Genomic DNA, 18,283 nt, shown 5'->3' on the forward strand with positions numbered 1-18,283 from the left:
TGAAATTGTCAGGACTATAATATGTACGAAGGTGAAGTACCCAGTAGAGTTTCCGGAGGCCTTTCTTCAAAACATTTAAGTCCAAGTTCCAAATTTAAAATGTTGGAAAGACCTAATTTACATAAAGCTCATTATTTCTGCAAAATCACATTCTCTTGATCTCAGCAATCAGTTGGAACCAGTTTATGAGTCTCCTCTCTCATCTTTGACTTCCCTTGAAAGTTGGTGCTATCTTGTGTTATTCCCAATGAAGTCAAGTACTTGGATGGATTTTTTCGAAAATCCCCGTCTGATCTATTCCCAAATTAATGCCGCCCGAGTCTGCGGGATGGGCAGGAGGATTGTGATGTGCAATAAGTGCTGCGACCAGACCTGCATTGCTCGCAATGGTCGGCTCAGTAAACCACGGTTTGTACCTTTCATCTATGAAATGATCAAACTGGTCCGGTCCACCCACCATGGCTCCCAAAAGAACATTCGGGTTGGGGCCTTTGGAGTGCAGCCATCCGTCTCCCTCACTGCACGAGTACTTCTGACCATCCCACGGGATCGATGCGCTCCTGTGATGAACTTGCAACGGGTACTTGCCTCCAAAGCCAACTATGTAGCTCATTTTCATTGGATTATCTCCCAGGATATAATCAATCTGAAAAAAACAATATCTTGTCAGACATAGGCTTGGTGACGATTGTTTAACCTTCAAATAGGAACATATTGTGGCCAATTCAAGCATGGAAGAAGCCATTCCATCAAGATTCCCTGGACTCCGTTGTTTTCTTTTAACTTTTCAGACCTAGTTCACAGTTGGCGGTGTTTTTAGTGGACAGAGCTGCACCGACAAGTTCAGGCTGAGTCTAGGCACAGCACAACCAACTGTTGCTGAGCTCAAGCCCAACTGAAGACCGCCCATCAACAGGTCTTGATAGACGATGATCACAGCTAGAGAATTTTTCACTTTGCACAGTGGGCACAATGCATTCTTAAGTTGTGTGATGGCTAAGCTGACCTGAGAAGAAGAGAAGCTCTGCAGCATCTTGACTGAGAATGCTCGGTCACGGCACACCCCTCCCGTCATGCGGAGAAGATTGAGGTAGTCACTATACAGCTTACTGAGAAATGATGCCGTGGCTGCATATTGCAGTGGTGACCCAGAATCAGGTTTCAAGAGTATCAATCCACCTGTTTAAGAAACCGAGAAATGAGAAAAATTTAGGCATAAACTGGAGAACTTTACAGACTTTTATACTCATACGCTCACTTTAATGCAAATTGATAGACAGATAGACGTGACAATTTGCCTAGAGCATCCTTAACAGCAAACTCAAGAACTTTTACCCTGTGTCTTATTGAAGATTTGATCCGATAGATATGAACAGAGGATTGACTCGGTCATGTTCGCTGATGATGCAAAAGAATCTTTGTACGGGTAGCCGAGATCACGAAAATATAGAAGTCGCGCAAGCAATACCTATAAGAACATGTCCAGAACTTAATTCCTAATTTTCCATCCAGAATTACACGAACACCAATAACCTTTGCATTAAAAGAGTAGTTTGTTTCTCAAGACTCACCGCGCTGCCGAGGAGCTTGTTGTTCCAATAGAACACCCCTTTCTCGCTAGTCCTTTCCTCTTGCAAGGCCGAACTGAAATTGTGAGTCGTGTATTCGAGATAGGACGCATTCCCGGTAGCAAAGAACAACCAAGTCCCTCCCCACACCAAATCATCTTTGAAGCTTGTTGAATTGTAAAACGCTCTGGCGTCCCTTCCGCACTCATCAACCGCGGTGTAGGTCCCTTGTTTTGTTGGATCTTCTTTGATTGCAAGCTCAAACAAAGTTTCTGCCGCTGCTGTTAATTGTATTGCATAGTCTTTGTCATCTTTGAACACTAAAGATGCTGCCGATAATCCTGCAACAACTTCCCCTGCTAAGTCAGAAGCCACAATGTCACAAGATGAAACGGGTCTTAGATAGCTCATGTCTTCGGGTCTTTGCCAGCAACTTGTCTCATTATCACCACCCTCAGTATCATTCTTAGCACCTCCAACCTATAAAGAAAGATGAACAGCATTTTGACTGAGTTCCACAGATGAGAGTAGGGATTACGGAGGGAAAGTGCTTAGGCCTTGCCTGAGAATACAAGATTGGATCCGAAGCCGCATTGGGAGGAATAAAGAGCTTCAACAAATAGTCACTGCCCCATCTGATAATGTCTCTCGCATGATGTAGCTCACCAATATCGGCATACTTTTCGTGATACTCTAGCACGCTCCAACTCAATAAGGTGACTGTGTACGCAGTTGGGAAGCTGAACTTTATATTGTTCCCGGAGTCATAAAAACCACCTAAAAGGCCAGCCTGCGTGGTGTTCCCATCTTGCAATCCCGAATCTCCTCGAAATTTCACCGGACTGGTCTTTGGGTAATACCCAGCTGCAAAAGACAAACTTCAATGTGATTCAGGAAGAAGAAAGAATCACATCAGTTTATTTTATAATAGTATAAAGGATGAAAACAATGATATAAGCGGGTGCAATGAGAATCATTACACTTTTGAGCATCAAAGAACGTAAGTGCCTGGTTCACTGCAAGAGTGAGATTCTTCGAGGGCCCATGATGCTTATGCTTCCGCGGGAGACAGAGAACCAGCAGAACAAGCGCAAGAACAATGAGTACTATTGAGATGGTGATGTAGAGAAAACGCTTGAAGTGTTTCTTGTCGGTGATAACGAGATCATAGTCGTAGGACTTTGAGAATCTGGAGGGGATAGCTTCATAAGCATTGGTTTGCGACTGAGGATAAAGGCTGAAGCTGAGTTCTATGGAATTCCACCGGCTATCAGATGGCAGAATCCGCCCTGACTGAGACACTGTGTGAATGAACCTCACAGAATTCGCGTCTGAATCCACTGCAGAATTACGCGGAGGCAAATCAATGGAGTACTCCGACCTGGGCATAGTTAATAAGATCAAGGTTCCGAGAGTATGCTTCCTGATATGAGGAAGGAAGAGGATTGTGCTTTATGACGAGAAATTTTTTAAAAAGAACAAATTACAGATTTTGTGCATAAATATCCTGCTGGCTGATTTGTTGAGAGTGTAACATCTCTTTCTTGTGATCACCTATACTTCTATATCACGCATTTGTTGTGCTCCTCTTTTTTCAGCATCCTAAGAAAGCTTATTTTGCATGGTATTGCAGTCAAGAGGTCAAGTGGACGGGTCCAAAGAACTAGAAAACAGATCAAACGTTCAAGAGGAATTTGTCAGCTGGACATATTCCAATATGCTTCTCTTTAGAGAGCGGATCAGGAGTAGCGAATCGATGATTCCAAGGAAGGAGTTTGTACACTTAGTCTCTGCCGGCCTTGTCACAAACGATCTTGCAGAAAGAAGACAGCTTCCCTTTGGTTGCATCTACTAGATCTGTCCCTTTCGAACTTCCATCCATGGCTATTGGAAATCGATGTTAATTGTCAGCTGTAAGCAAGCAAACAAGTATACATAAAAACTATGCATCGGAAATGACATCGAAGAGCAGGCTACAGTATAGGAATGAGAAGTGGTACTATGGTCCTTGATCATGGGCAATAGAGACCATACCGAGATTATCAATTAGGATGTTACTCAAAATGGAACTGTATGAATCTTTCTGCTAAAACATGGCTAACTACAGATGAATGAGCATCTGATCGGGCCTATGACCGCCCCTAATAGGCCTAGCCGTTCTTGCTCTAGGTTGATCCTCTAATAAACCTGTTCGGCCCATATTCAGGAACATGGAATTTACTGGGCACAGTTAGTTCCCAATTCTGGCCTCGGAACTGTCCCAGCTTCAACTTCAAACCCAGGAATCAAATTGGCTGAAAGAGTTCTTCGATTGAGCCAGATTTCATTCACTTATCCAAAATACCGGGAGGGTCACCAATATTAATTGCTTTTAATAGTGGCTCGTGATAAGAGGTTTTTAGCAGCCCAAATTTGACGATCCATAGTTTCGGCTAGTCAACGGGTTACGAGATTCAGAGCTAGCTAAGGTGATTATCCGGGCCCATTCGGTCCAGAACCAGACTGGTGGCAATGTGATTTTATGGCAAATAAATACGAAAGGTTTTTATTTTTTATTTTTTTGGGTATTGAAATACGAAACGTTTTAATTCAAGTAATTATGTACTGATTATAGTACTTGAAGAGTAAAACCTCAAACTGCGCACCGCGCAGGCCATCACCACACACATGGATATTCTGCGCGCATCGGGTGCATAAAAATCTTCCATCGATTGGTTTTGGATCCCCAGTATAAGTAACAGAGTATGCGGAAATTGTTTTACTCCGAGCATTATTGATATGATGACAATGACGCAGACAGTGATACATTGTCCGAAACAAGAAGTAAAACCATCAAGAAACAAAAACTTTCCATATAATTGTTTCATTCTGTTAGTTTTTTCTCAGGAAAGGGCAGCTTGAAGCAGCCTCTTCAACAGCATCATTATTTGTTATTGGTCCGCCCTTCATTAGACCTCCGAGCAGCTCTCCACGGTCATAGAAGAACTCCACCTTCACAATTTTCTCCTGGTCGTCCACCTGTTTTGCACGGAAAAGAAGATAGCAAATAAAACATGCGTGTGAATGAAGAATTCAGCTGCTGAACTATTAAGAACGCAATTGGTAAAAGATGCAAATATATGGGGGCACCTGAAAAACAGCCATTCCGTACAACTCCACCATGTCCCCAGTTGGGGCATGCCCCTTGAAAGGGCCCTCCATGAAGCCCCAGTGCCGGAACTTGTACACGATATCCGGTGGCCCTGAGTAGACCTGGAGGACCTCCAGCGCGAACCCGCGCGGGAATGTTGTCGTGAAGGCGTGGTTGGCCGTGTCCACGGTCTCCTCGGCCGGGTTGTAGCACCGGTACTTCTCGGGCAGTGAGGTCTGGAGGAGGGAGTTGTAGCTCCCCCCAAGCTTCCTCTTGTCTTCTAGAGTCAGAGCCTTTCTTCCTAAATACGAAACATTTTTTTGGGTTTAATCATTCAACTTGCTTTGATTAGTCCAGTTATCGAGAGACAACTGTTTTTGCAATTACAAAGTAGCACACCATTGAGGCTGATGGTGTAATGAAGTAGGTCGACAGATTTGTAGTCCAGAAATTTGGTCTTATGGAACATCTCCATCTCCCATGTCTTCACCAGGTTCTGCACTCTCTCTTCAAGAGACCCCGGTGGCCAGACCTTCACATGAGTACATTAATTGTGTTAAAAGAGGCGAAATTGAGAGAGTTGGCTCGTATGAAATCACGACTCCTTATCAAAGAGAACAGACCTTGGTCCGGCCTTGTTCAAAGAGAGTGTTGACAGCATCATAGTTGGGAGGGGCACCATATCTCCAGTGAGTGTGCTCTTCTCCTTCTCCACTCAAGTAGGAACGATACTTGTCCTCACAAGTTTCCAAGCTTGCCATATTTTGCTCTACTCATATATGGGTACACGTTTAAAGCACAAGAGAGGACATATAAATAGGCAAATTTCACGCAATGATAGTTGACAGACCAGACCCTTTTGTAAGAAAGAAGAGAAGATGACTCCAAATTCTCCACAGAGAGAGAGAGAGAGAGAGAGAGAGAGAGAGACTCTGGTCTACAATTTGGGATGACTTTTCAACTGACATGTGCCTTCTGGAAGATGAATCCCGTCCACTCACGAGTGAAAAAAATCAGTAGAAATTCGTCATTAGGTGCCGCAGATCTCTCTCTCTCTCTCTCTCTCTCTCTCTCTCTCTCTCTCATTTCTTGCTTCCTGTTGATTGCTTCATTTTCATCATGTTCTGGTTAGTATTAGGATCTTTAGGAAGCTTTGATTGGTCTGTACTTACAAAAACAAAAGAGTGGACAAAACTACATCCCAATCATTCGTCTACGCTGAACTGGGAGGGACATCATCACTTGACCAACAGTCTCAAGCCAACAACTCTGAACATGATCTCAATCTTTATCTTTGTATTATCTTTTTATGACTCTACGACCCTGGAGTAAAATGAGACTTTGCTTAGGCACCTTCAAATCGTCTCTCTTCCTAACAACTGATGTTAGGCTTCCACCTACTCATAAACCCAGTCAAACGAGTAGTTACATAGTCTTCAAAAACATCTCGACCCGCCTAGGTAGTGTGCTCCCTCAGTTGCAGATGCACCTACTAAACCTAGAACAACAATCATTAGGAATAAAATTTTCCCTTGTCCCAACATTTCTTGTCCCCCTCGAGTACACGGGGAGGGGGTAATGCCTAGGTGGTTTTGTGTCCGGATGTGACTCCCATTGAGAAAAGATAAATTTGAACCTGAGCAGTTCCTTGAAAAGCTCCATTTAGATCCTCGTTTGAATCACGAAATCACCACGATGTGAAACTCTTAAAAGGTATTCTTAAAAGATATTCCTTCCTCTAAAAAATTGAGGATGCAAGATACGTGGGCACCAGCACACTAAAATAATGAACACATCCATGGAACCCTCGTAGAGACAGACTGCATAGGCCCTCGTAAGAGCACAATTTTTTCTTTTTTTGGTGAGGCAACTTCTTAACCGGACAGCAAAAATTCAAAAGGAACTTCTAATTAAATGGTTAAGAGATGAGTTAATGCCCAAGTGGGTTTCGTTCCTGACTGTGACTCCCGTAAGAAAAGACAAATCTTCATGTGGATCAAACCGAAAGCCTTATCCTCCAAGGAATAGACAAAGAGGCGGCTCGTATGAGGTGTTTACTTTGACTGTAATGATTCGAGCTCTGTCATTGGTTGGGTGCTTTAGCTCTGATGCCACTCGTTTGCCTTGCGACGTGAAGTTAGGATTGCCAGAAAGTTGGACGGGGGCCTTTCTGTTTGGACTTTCAAAAGTACGTGAGAAACTGCTGCTTTTTCTCCGCCAGAATTTACATTTTTATTCGAACTTAATGAAAAACTAGTGGGGATTAGACTAATGTATGTATTGACATGGCAATGTCACCTATTACATGCGCGTGGAGCTTGAATTTGTATAATCCGTACAAAGACTTTTCCAGGAAAAATGTGATCCTTGAAGAGATTGACCATGCCGAGTTCTCGCCTGATCAATAAGTAGGTGGACATGTCATAATGACCAACTCCGACAATAACTCTACATGTTATTCTGACGCTCTCGTTAAGCCTCACCCACGAGCTTAAATGGATTTAGCTTGTCCTGGAATCATGCATATTTTGCCAAAGGACCCGGCTCTGTCGTCATCTTTAACGATCCGGTCAATCCACGTGATCCGTACCTTTGAGAGGAGGATTCAAGTGATGAGACCTTCATACATATTCTCTAGTTACTGCTGCGTACCTCCCAATGCCACGTCAAATTGGATATCTAAGAACGCTACGCAAGTTAAATAACCTTCATGTGGATTGTTAAACCATTCAATTTGAGAAATCATTTTCTTTTTTTGGATGGACAAATAGTTTGCTGCTAAATGAGCAGGAGATGCACAAGATACTACTCAGGGAATGTTAAGAAGTGTGGACTGAAACTCAGACATAGCACTCTGGTGGAATTATTCATTGAAACAAAGACATGAGATGATCATAAAGTACACGATAAATTAATAATACATCGAGGAGGAAACAAACTCTGCTTCTCAAAGAAGCAACAACAGGGACGACACATGACATTTCCCCCCTCTTCTCCTTTTTTTTTGGGTCAACCAGTGTTCCTCATGAAAGGGCAGCTTGTGGCTGAAGCTTCTTCACCAGAACTCCCCAAGATTGCTCCTCTCATTAGACCTCCGAGAAGCTCACCGCGGTCGAAATAGAACTCCACCTTCACAATTTTCTCATTCTCGTCGAGCTGCGATTAAAACAAAAGGTGACATAATCAATCTCTGCTGGAGCAGATCACAATTGAATATAACGTTGCAAAAAGTTTTAAAGCCCCGAAACAAGGTTTATTGGATTCAAAGTCACCCTAATCTTCATACTGCATACAAGATGGATGCTGGACTTGTATTAGTATTCTCAGGGCTGGTGTATCTGTATCGATAACGGGAAACATTATATGTGAAAATGACGATTCACCTCCATTATTCCGATCCCGAAAAATTCGACAATTTCACCCGTCGGGGCGTGGCCCTTGAAGGGACCTTCCATGTAACCCCAGTGCCTGAACTTGTAGGCAATCACGGGCGGTCCCGCAAAAACCTGGAGGACTTCCACCGCGAAGCCGCGTGGGAATGTCGTCGTGAAGGCCACAAGGGCTGAGTTTAAGTTCTCGTCCTCTGGATTGTAGAACCGCAGGTTCTCTGGTAGCGCAGTCTGCAGGAAGAAGTTGTAGCCCCCTCCAAGCTTGCCTACATCTGCCAAGCTCTGGGCTTTCCTTCCTGAAATCGACAAATTGTAAATCCTCAAATGAAACTGTGAATATCTACACTCGAATGTGTAAGAATTTGGTGGACTTTGATAACTCCACGGAACTAGAATTTGAATGTTTTGGGTACCATTTAGGCTCAAAGTGAGCTTTTTGGGGTCAACTGTTTTGAAGTCGTCTGGGCTTGCCTTGTGGAACATCTCCATTTCCCAAGTCTTCACAAGATTCTGCACCTTTTCTTCTAGGGAACCGGGTGGCCATATCTTCAAGCAAGACCATAACAAAAAAAAATTGCAAAGCTTTCAAATTGAGCCGAATCCAATTAAGTTGCACATCACATCATATTGGTTCTTATGCTAATGAGCAGTACATATAGGACCGGTTGCGTAAGATGAGGACGGCGATATGCGCGTGCAAGTGCAAGTACAAACCTTAGTTCGGCCTTCTTCGAACAGCTTGTTGACGACGTCGTAATTCGGGGGGCCACCGAATCTCCACTTGGTGTTCTTCTCTCCTTCGCCGGTCAAGAAAGACCGGTACTTGTCTCCCCCGGAACCCGAAGACGCCATCCTGCTCAGTTTCACAAGGAGATTGCTAGTGAATGGACCTCCTTACATATAGGAAACACAGGTACCCGATGACAGATGACACCCCGGTGCCGTCACGCAGGAAAAAGGAAAAAAAAAAAAAACAAGCGAGAATACCAAAGAAATTTGACCAGCTTATCAGAGCGTTCAACTATTGTCCACTTGAATTGAGGTCAACTGTTTTTTTTTTTAACCAAGTTAGATGAATTAGAAACTTCTTCATCTGAATGAAGAGATCCAAATCTACATCTAAAGTTTTGTAACCAAGTTTTGTGAGATCATCAGAAGAAGCACATGGATGGCTGAAACAGTCTCCCATCAGTGGAACACCCAGATTCTGTTCATTAAGGTTTCACATGCAAATGCTTTGTAGCCATCAGAGAGTTCACCCACTTGGATAAATATTATTTCATTCAATAGTTCATATATGAATAAGAAGCATGATATCTAGGCAAGACAGAGTCAGATGTACATAAAGAAAGCGAACTCGTCAGCAATCACTTTTACCTACCAATTTTCGACTGGTCTTTTCTTATTTTCTTTTGGGTCGAACGACTGGGTCTAAACACATTGCTTGCCCTGATCGAAAACCTCTTTCAGTGCTCATGGGGATTAGGTTTAATGTATTGGCACGGCAATGGAAAAATCATAAAATGTCACCTGTTACATGTGCGTGGAGCTTGAATTTGGACAATCCGTGCTGTGACTTCTACAAGGAAAATGTCATCCTTGAACTGAGATCGAACATTCTGACTCATGGCCTGATCAATAAGGGCGTGAATGATTAACCATTATGTTCATCTATTTTTCTATTTTTTCTGTTACCGAGAACAGGTTTGGAATGAAAATCCGTTTGGCAACGCGATTTCATTTTTCTATTTCCGGAATAAATTTTTGGCCCGGAAATAGATTTGGAACAGAAATGAGAAGTAGAAACTTCCTACTTTTCTATTTCTAGAACATAAACAGAAATAACAATTATTCTAATAAGAGCTCGCCCTCGCAGCCCGCTGATGTACAAATTCTACATCAACTCTATCGAACGAATTTCTATTCCAGGAATAAAAATTTTGGTATTATTATCAAACGCAACTTTCTACTTAGAAACTCGTTCAGAAAATAGAAATAGAAAAATATGGCCATAAATTGTTCTCGAAAATAAAATGATTATCGTTTGAGTCCTAAGTTATTGGACCCTCAAGCTGCTCGATGCAAACTTCAATTTGTCATTAGGATATTATAGAGTTATCTCACCAATTATTCTGGGCTCATGTTTGGACTCATTTGCAAAGAGGTGACACTCTCCTGTTTTTGGAAATATCTTATACTACTATTCTACAAGTCGCCCTCAAGCTGTTCGATGCAAACTTCAATTTGTCATTAGGATATTATAGAGTTATCGCACCAATTATTCTGGGCTCATGTTTGGACTCATTTGCAAAGAGGTGACATGCCCTGTCTTCTTCTTCACCAGCACTAGGTGTCTGAATCAGTCCCGCAATCATCTTCTCCAAAGCCAATTGCACTTTGTTTTCCTTATCGCTTGGCTTATATCATAAGTAGACCTGTCAAAATGGATCATAAACCCATTTCTTAACCCATGTATTAGTAAATGGATCATAAATAGGCCAGTAATATTTAGTAAATGGGTCATAAATGGGTATAGATATAATATGGGTGAACTTAACTCAACTCTCTCGCTCTCATTTTCACTCAATCTCGCGCTTACTCACTTCGCACTCTCATATCAGTTTATATATGAGTTTTCCTAGATTTAGTTAAATACAGAAGTACTTTAGTAACATGGATCGGGTTGGGTATAGATCGGGTATGGGTCGGGTCGAGTGTAGGTCAAGAAAATTGCATTGCACATAAATGGATCATAAACGGGTTAATGAATCAATTTGGGTCGAACTATTTAAGACCTGACCCACCCATTTGACAGGTCTAATTATAAGGGCAGAGCGAGAGCGAGGTTGTCCTGGCTATTATTCTCTTTGGCTGTTCCTAAGTCTTTATGTTCAAGTATATTCAAGTGAAATACTGATAGGAACCACATGAAATCATAGGCGTTGTGTTTGTTGTCGGACTCATGTGGGCCTCACGTAGAATTCACAAGATTCAACCGTTGAAAGCGGCCCAATTCATAAAGGACCACCAGTTCTTGCGATTCTCATCCCGCCTTGGGTGGAACAATGGCTCAATCGCTTAATTTTGTAGCACTCTTGGTGGGCCATCAAGAGACAGAACACGGGCGGGATTAGGGGCTACCGGTGTGCCTCATGAATGCGGCAAGTTCCCTACGGTCAAAAAAAAAAAAAAATACAAATTATCTTGGAGTCTCTTGACTTTAGTTCTCCAAAAACTGTACAAGCCCAACTGCATAATTTCGATCCTCCTGCTCTCTTACCTTTCGGACCAGGCCAGGTTTCTGGCCCAAAATCATGAGCCCAAAAAATCCAGACCGATGGGCCAGCACGGTGCGGCTGACCCCGGCCCACAAATTTTTTTCTTTTAGAAAGTGGGCAACTCTACGGTGGTTACTATTGTTTGGCGGCCCTTTGTGCCCCCAAGCTAAACACTAAAAATGGCCCAAAAGGCCAAAAATCTAGAGATGGGGGAAAAAATACTGGCCCATGGGCCGGCCCATCAAGCCCAAGAACATGACTCGGCATCGCATGGCATGTCCTCTGGAATAACACTTCCCCACGAACACCACTCCCTCAAAGTCAGCGATTCAGTGTAATATTTTTTTTTTTTTGTCAATTCAGTGTAATTTCAAGCGGGCTTAAATGAGATGGAATTTACTCTTTTTTAATTTTCTTTCTTTAAACCGGACAAATTGGAAACCGTTCTTCAAAACTACTTAGAAACACCCTCGCATCAGCTTGGAAATGAATGCAATTTAGCCCCCCATCCTTTCCAGGCTCATTAAACTTAATTCCGGGCAATTTGGGGGCAATTTTCATTTAGTTACTTCTTAACTTCACTTGTTATTATTCTTTTTCGGAAAAATTTTACACGTTTCGCGTTAAATAGAAATCAAGTGTAGGCCCGTAAAAAGCCAAAAAGTCAAACCGAGAGAATTGAAAGAGAGAGGAAAAATCAGGGAAAGGAACCATCAGCAACCAAAGTGTATCCCCAGCAACAGCAGTAGTTGTACGGTCCGCATCATGGCTCGGCCTTTGAAAGGCCGCATCACTTGGTTCCACCTTTCCTCATCCAAAATTTCAATCCAACCCCGAACAGTCTTACTTTTACAGTTCTAAATCGAACAGCCAAATCGAAAGGCAAACGGGGAGCCACATCTACCATAGGATTTGCAGTGGTAAAAGCAAGAGAAGTAAATCAGAAAGAGCAAAACATGGTGTCCGGGGGAGAGGCTCAGATGGAAAAATGGGTGTTGAGAAATTTATCAGCACAGATTAAGATCAGAGTGGTGCATGACTTTCTCAAGTTGATCATCACAGCCTCTCCACGTTTCGCCACCTTATCCCCCACCCACAAACAGAGACACGCAGGAAATTAAAACCCAAGAGTAACCAGAGCCTGCTCGATCTATCAAGAGAGAGAGAGAGAGAGAGCGGCTGTGCAACGTTGAAGAGAAAGAGGAAGACGTGCGTTCAAGTGACTGCTTTTAAGCGTTTATATAAAGGTATGGAAGAGAAGACCTCCAAAAACCCTAGCCAGCACCCGCCAAATTACAAGTGTACCCCCCAGTGTTCCTCCTGAGTCTCCTCGAGTGACTAATGGACCGGGCCCACGACACTGGCCCAATTCAAACCGGACTAACATGAAAAAATTACAAAAAAAGTCATAAACCTTTTGCAATTGTGCCAATTCAGTCCTAAACCTTTTTTTTTTGTCATTTCAATCTTAAACCTTTTGCAATTGTGCCAATTCAGTCCATCCGACCACTTTTGGCCTGCCGGCGCTGACGTGGACATCGGTCGGCGCCCACGTGGACACCGGCCGGCCCACGTCGGCGCCGACCGGCTGACGTGGTATTATTTTAATTTTTTTTCCTTTCTCTTTTTTTTTTCTTTCCTTCTTCCCCCTGGCCGGTCCGGCCAGGGGGGAGGCTCGCCGGCGAGGTGACCTCGCCGTCGCTGGGCGAGCTCGACCTCGCCCGACGACGGCGAGCTCGACCTCGCCAGATCTAGGCGAGGCCTCGTCGTCGCTGGTTGAGCTCGACCTCGCCCATGGCCGGTGAGCTCGACCTCGCCATGGCTGGCGAGGTCGGCCTCACCGGCGAGCCTCCATTTGGCCAGTCTTGCCAGGGGGAAGAAGAAAAGTAAAAAAAAGAGTGAGAAAGGAAAAAAAATTAAAATAATGCCACGTCAGCCGGCCGACGTCCACGTTAGCGCCGGCCGGCCAAAAGTGGCCGGATAGACTGAATTGGCACAACTGTAAAAGCTTTAGGCCTGAAATGGCAAAGAAAAAAGGTTTAGGACTGAATTGGCACAATTACAAAAGGTTTAGGACTTTTTTGGTAATTTTCTCGGACCAACACCACACTCGCCTGAACCGAACTCTATGAACTACTGACTGCTCTTCCACATAACATAATAAGAGGATGACAGTCGGCTCTCAGTTTCGTTTTTAGTTCAGCGAACAGAAAGAGTTATCACTTCGTCTGAATTCGCCTGAGTTATAACCAAACCATTCGGATTCCCCCGCCATCTAGTGTTTTCTCTCGCCAGCCCGGCCAGCCGCCATCAATCTCGCCGCACTGGGTGGTCTACCAAAGGGGATGGGGGGCGACTTTTGGTCGTTCACCGGCAACAGAAAAGAGAGAGGAGTGTGAAAATGATATTCCAAGGATAGACTGGGCGGAAGCGCGGCCTGGGGTTGGGGGCTATTTTGAACAGCCTTCGCTTTAGGAACCAACAATCCACTCTTTCAGGACTAGTGAATTACTGATGCTGGTCGGTGCACCTCCTATCTAGTCGTCTCAGCAATACCCGGGTCGGTCACGAACTCTCCCTTCTCAATTAAATACAACACGGTCCTGCTTCATCATTATAACCAAAAATGAGGCGTCTATTTTATTATGTACATTGTCTTTACAATGATCTCACTTCCTTCAATTGACTTCAAACATCAACATTCGACATCGGCACTTGGCAATGAGGGAGTCCTGTGAGAGAACTTCAGCGCTGGGATGCAATTTGTTTACCTGAGATTTGCACCACAACGGCAGTGTCTTCCAGTCTACCATATACAGTTCTCCACTGTCGAAAGAATATGCAATCGTCTCGTTTCATGACCGTGCGTGAACGAGAAAGTCAACACATTAATCCTAGACTTACCCAGTCACTTCGGCACTTTAAAGCATGTGAAATCCACACCTCCTCTTATGCGCAAGTGCAACTGCGCATGTTATCTGTCTTTAATCTGAGGTAATACCGGTTTGGACTGGCCATGCTGTCTCTTGCCCTTGGTTAATCCACTATCGCTGGTGCTCCCTTCAATGAGATTTTCGTGAACTTCGGAAAACTCTCCAGACCAAGAATTGAGGGGGATCAAATAACTATCATCCTTAGAGTTAGAGCTCTTCCTCAGCTCTTCGAATCGTTTCACATTTTCTGATATCTGATGAAAGGTTCTATTTATCTTTGCAAAACCCCTTTCGACTGGTTCTACCACATGAGAAACCGTGTACTTCATGTCATCAACAATCTGAAAGCACAAAAAGAGAGTCACCACCAGTTTCACTGGACGAACATAAGCCAGTTAACTCAAATTATGGAAAACGGGTCTCTCTTACTATTTCACCGCTTCCAACAACCACATCACGAACACTCTGGGGAAAATTCATCCGTTTTTCTCTCTCATCATGCCGTGCAATGTGTATCCTAGTTGTCCTTTCACAGTCTCGAACCTCCTCGGGATCGGGAGGTGATCCAAGAGATGCATAGTCGGTCATCACGGCCACATTTCGGACACACCTCTCTCCACGCTTGTATGGGACAGCTGGGAAGACATAGAGATGCACCACAGCAGCGACGCCCATCTGCTTAAGATATGGCTCGAAAGTTAATAAATAACAACAAAAACCCCGATATGCATGATTTCCTTGTTGTAACCCATTTACTCAAGAGGCTGGATTGAAGATTAATAACAAAAAGAAAAAACCCAGTTACGCATGATTTCTTATCGTACCCACCTCTATGCAGATGATGTAGTCTTGTATTCGTGTTTTCAGCTCCTGAGCCAAAGACCCCCTCAAGACTCCAACTGAGAAAAGAAATGCAACCGCGATGCCTTGCCACCATGTCAGGAAAACAATTGACTTGAAAACGAGGAACTTTGCCAATGGTTTGATTGGCTCAAGTTTTTCTTTAGTTACAGTATAAAACTGTACCAAGCAATACAGGGCCCATGTCTGACTAAAATTCAGAACCACTGCCAAGTAAGGATAGCTGGAAGAGCAAGAGAAATCCAGTCAATGCACTACAATTCATCAGGAAAAATATCAAGGATGATTACTTAAATGTAATGCAATAATGGCGCAATGTACCTAAAACCTTAATAGTTGGAAGGAAAATTTTTCCAGATAAATTGCATCTATTCATGGACATGTAAAATCAAAGCAGACTTGAATGTAAATGAACATGTACTCACCCATAATTCCATTCAAACTTCCCTTCCCCATATACCCCACAAGCCTCAAGAAGCATAGCCAGCAAAGCACAGATCAGCTTTACAATCATCTGCAGAGTGCAAAGTTTCTCCGTGTTAAAAATCTATAAGAAGTAAACAGCCCAAGTTATTTGTAATACAAACATGAATACGAACATATTGCACAATGCCAATTTTCACAGCATGGTAGAAGTCAGGACCAAGATACCACTCCCTCATGAAGCAATTTAGTGGGAAAGGATGCTCTACAACTCCATAAGAATAAGCTTCTTCCAGAAGAGGTGTACCCGCATCAATTACACTCCGACTTTCCATATATTTGACGGTACTTTCTTCACCACCTAATTAGAAGAACATAACTAGTCAGAATACAAGACAAAAAATGCATTTTACATTGCTGACCCCATGTAAATGGACAGCAGGAGAACACACTAGGAGGACAACCCCAGGGAAATACAAGGAGTGACTTGTGCTTGTATGGATAAAGTGATTCTTAACAGAGCTATCAAATTAGTAAGGTTACCCACATCGGGAAAGATAACATGTCAAAGTTCTGTATTCTTACCTAAGCAGGCAATAAGATATCTCTCAAAGCAATATAGGGCAAATGCTTCATAACAGTCCCGAATCACTTCGCAGTTGAACGCAGCACTTGAATCCACCAGCGATAAAAACTACGCAAGAAGCAGCACGAAGCTCAGGCTAATACACCAGCCACAGGTACAAACACAATTCGACAAGTAGCCTCAGAGAGCTATCCCAAGAAAAATCAACTAACGAAAGTAAGCAAACTGTAGGAAAGATTATATTGTTACAACCCCAAAAGAACAACAGACGACAATATTGCAACAAATGCAAGAAAAAAAGGTAAGTAATTTAATGATACCGATTCCACTGCATAGACAGGAACCATCAGAATGAGCCCGATAAGAAATTTCTGCTCCTGAGATATGAAAGAACAGAGTCACTGCTTCAACATCCAAAGAATAACCAAAACAGTAGCCCATATCACCCTAAACAAACTAGAAGAACAGGAAAGGAAAGAAAGGGTCGTAGGAGGTCCACATTTTGTATATCATATATGAAACACTAAACAGAACTATTAGAAAAACACTGGACTGAGAACAAAGAGAATAATAATAGCACGACATATATATCCAAAATCCAAACTGAACGGGTGGTAGGATGTACCTCTGGCTGGTTATAAGCAGCGAGGTGCTCGAAGATGAGATATGTGGACAGCACGAGAGCCACGAGCACAAATATGCTCGCGCTGAAGGATGTCCAGCTAAGTTCAACGGATGTTTCGGCTCCGAGATTCAATAACCACCCACTACCCAACCGGCTCGAGGATTCGGCTAAAGGGAGGAGAAGCACCAAACAATAGAAAAGCTCCCTCCGTCCCATCGAGCGGCCAAGACAAAACCAACCCAATGCACCACCAGATTGCCTAAATCAAACCCACAAAGCTCCGCACCATCAGAGCACCAAAACTAAGAAACCCCTAAATTGCTTTCCGCGAGACAATCCCTCCAACAGCCCGGCTCTCATCCATGCATTGAGGAATCACTCGCTCTCACACTCGTGCAGCTCTGTGCAAACCCAATTCCTCCTACGCTTTCCACCGACGGAACACGAATTCGAGGGGGAATCAAAAGCTTCCAACGGAAAAACAAAAAGAAAGAAAAGAATCGAACACCGCAAAAATCCTGCAAAGAGCAAAACCGGTCCAAGTCACACAATCAGGCGTCGCAGGAGCTGCAGAGCCGCACGTCCGGCGAGACCGCGAACCGCGATCGCAACGCAACAACAATCGCGCCAAACCCCAAAAAAAAAAAAACAAATCAACAACAACAAAAAGAAGCGGAAATCGGAACCCTAGGAGTCGAGAATCAAACGCCGCGATCAAATCCAAGCATCGGAGAACCTCCGATCAGTCAGGAATTCCAACCCCAAAAACTACTTCCAAGCTATCGAAAGGCGGGGGGGGGGGGCATTCAGATTCGAAATCGAACCTGTTGCAGTGGGGCGAGAGGATCGATCGAAGCTCGGATTCCAGTGGAAGATCGCGCGACGAAGCGGAACGTATATAAAAAAATTTGGAAAAATATTAAAGACGGGGACGAAAGGGAAGGAAAAAAAGAAAAAAAATAAGGGGGAGGGGTAAAAAGGTAAACTGACTTTGCTTCGGCGGTTGGGAAAGAGAGCACGCACACACGGTCGTCGGCGACTTTCTTTTTTATTTCCGTATTAATTAATCATATCTCGGTGCGCAATATAGAAATAGAAATGAATGAAATCGGAGGAATTGAAGACGTGTAGGTTGTAGGGTGACAGCGTCACGCAAGAGATTGGGGTCACAGGCGGGGGCGATCACCGTCGATTTCACGGAAACCCAATGACGAATCACATGGACGGTCGATGACGTTCACGCGTGCCGAATGTATCTTTTTTGGCCGTAATTGATATCGTGATTGGAGATTTGACTCTTCAGAAACATATACCCTATACGGGTTAATTCCAAAAAAAAGCACCAACTTTAGATTGAGGGGCAATTCTGACCCGAATTTTTTTTTGTTCCATAAAAAAGCACCAACTTTAGGTCGAGGGACAATTCTAGCCCGAACTTTTTTTGTCCCATAAAAAAGCACCAACTTTAGGTCGAGGGACAATTCTGGCCC

General features: G+C 43.6%; 4 protein-coding genes and 1 non-coding gene across 5 annotated transcripts; all 5 read right to left on the reverse strand.

Moving 5' to 3' along the window:
- Positions 1-35: 35 nt before the first annotated feature.
- On the reverse strand, positions 36-3,043 carry LOC115684689 (endoglucanase 25-like). Its single transcript, XM_030609534.2, has 6 exons — positions 2,549-3,043; positions 2,131-2,432; positions 1,572-2,048; positions 1,336-1,468; positions 1,007-1,179; positions 36-646 (listed from the first exon to the last, which is right to left on the reverse strand). Exons 1-6 carry the CDS (start codon positions 2,955-2,957, stop codon positions 254-256), a joined length of 1,887 nt encoding a protein of 628 aa, XP_030465394.2. The 5' UTR covers positions 2,958-3,043; the 3' UTR covers positions 36-253.
- A 1,256-nt stretch (positions 3,044-4,299) lies between these two features.
- Positions 4,300-5,594, reverse strand: LOC115684628 (pathogen-related protein-like). Its single transcript, XM_030609445.2, has 4 exons — positions 5,322-5,594; positions 5,098-5,230; positions 4,698-4,999; positions 4,300-4,586 (listed from the first exon to the last, which is right to left on the reverse strand). Exons 1-4 carry the CDS (start codon positions 5,457-5,459, stop codon positions 4,440-4,442), a joined length of 720 nt encoding a protein of 239 aa, XP_030465305.2. The 5' UTR covers positions 5,460-5,594; the 3' UTR covers positions 4,300-4,439.
- A 1,933-nt stretch (positions 5,595-7,527) lies between these two features.
- On the reverse strand, positions 7,528-9,032 carry LOC115684640 (pathogen-related protein-like). The gene is made up of 4 exons (XM_030609462.2): positions 8,802-9,032; positions 8,501-8,633; positions 8,082-8,383; positions 7,528-7,854 (listed from the first exon to the last, which is right to left on the reverse strand). The coding sequence occupies exons 1-4, from the start codon at positions 8,937-8,939 to the stop codon at positions 7,708-7,710; spliced, it is 720 nt and encodes a 239-aa protein (XP_030465322.2). The 5' UTR covers positions 8,940-9,032; the 3' UTR covers positions 7,528-7,707.
- A 3,305-nt stretch (positions 9,033-12,337) lies between these two features.
- Positions 12,338-12,430, reverse strand: LOC115684737 (small nucleolar RNA Z221/R21b). Its single transcript, XR_004006172.1, has one exon. It is a non-coding gene; the product is annotated as a small nucleolar RNA Z221/R21b (small nucleolar RNA).
- A 1,549-nt stretch (positions 12,431-13,979) lies between these two features.
- On the reverse strand, positions 13,980-17,748 carry LOC115684688 (protein LAZ1 homolog 1). Its single transcript, XM_030609533.2, has 9 exons — positions 17,618-17,748; positions 16,794-17,311; positions 16,489-16,545; positions 16,168-16,276; positions 15,759-15,943; positions 15,585-15,673; positions 15,127-15,382; positions 14,728-14,973; positions 13,980-14,639 (listed from the first exon to the last, which is right to left on the reverse strand). The coding sequence occupies exons 2-9, from the start codon at positions 17,007-17,009 to the stop codon at positions 14,340-14,342; spliced, it is 1,458 nt and encodes a 485-aa protein (XP_030465393.1). The 5' UTR covers positions 17,010-17,311; positions 17,618-17,748; the 3' UTR covers positions 13,980-14,339.
- Between the last annotated feature and the right edge of the window lie 535 nt (positions 17,749-18,283).

Source organism: Syzygium oleosum, unplaced genomic scaffold, assembly GCF_021117445.2.
Source record: "Syzygium oleosum isolate NSW1041296 unplaced genomic scaffold, Sole_v2.1 Sole_v2.02, whole genome shotgun sequence".
Taxonomy (NCBI): Eukaryota; Viridiplantae; Streptophyta; class Magnoliopsida; order Myrtales; family Myrtaceae; genus Syzygium; species Syzygium oleosum.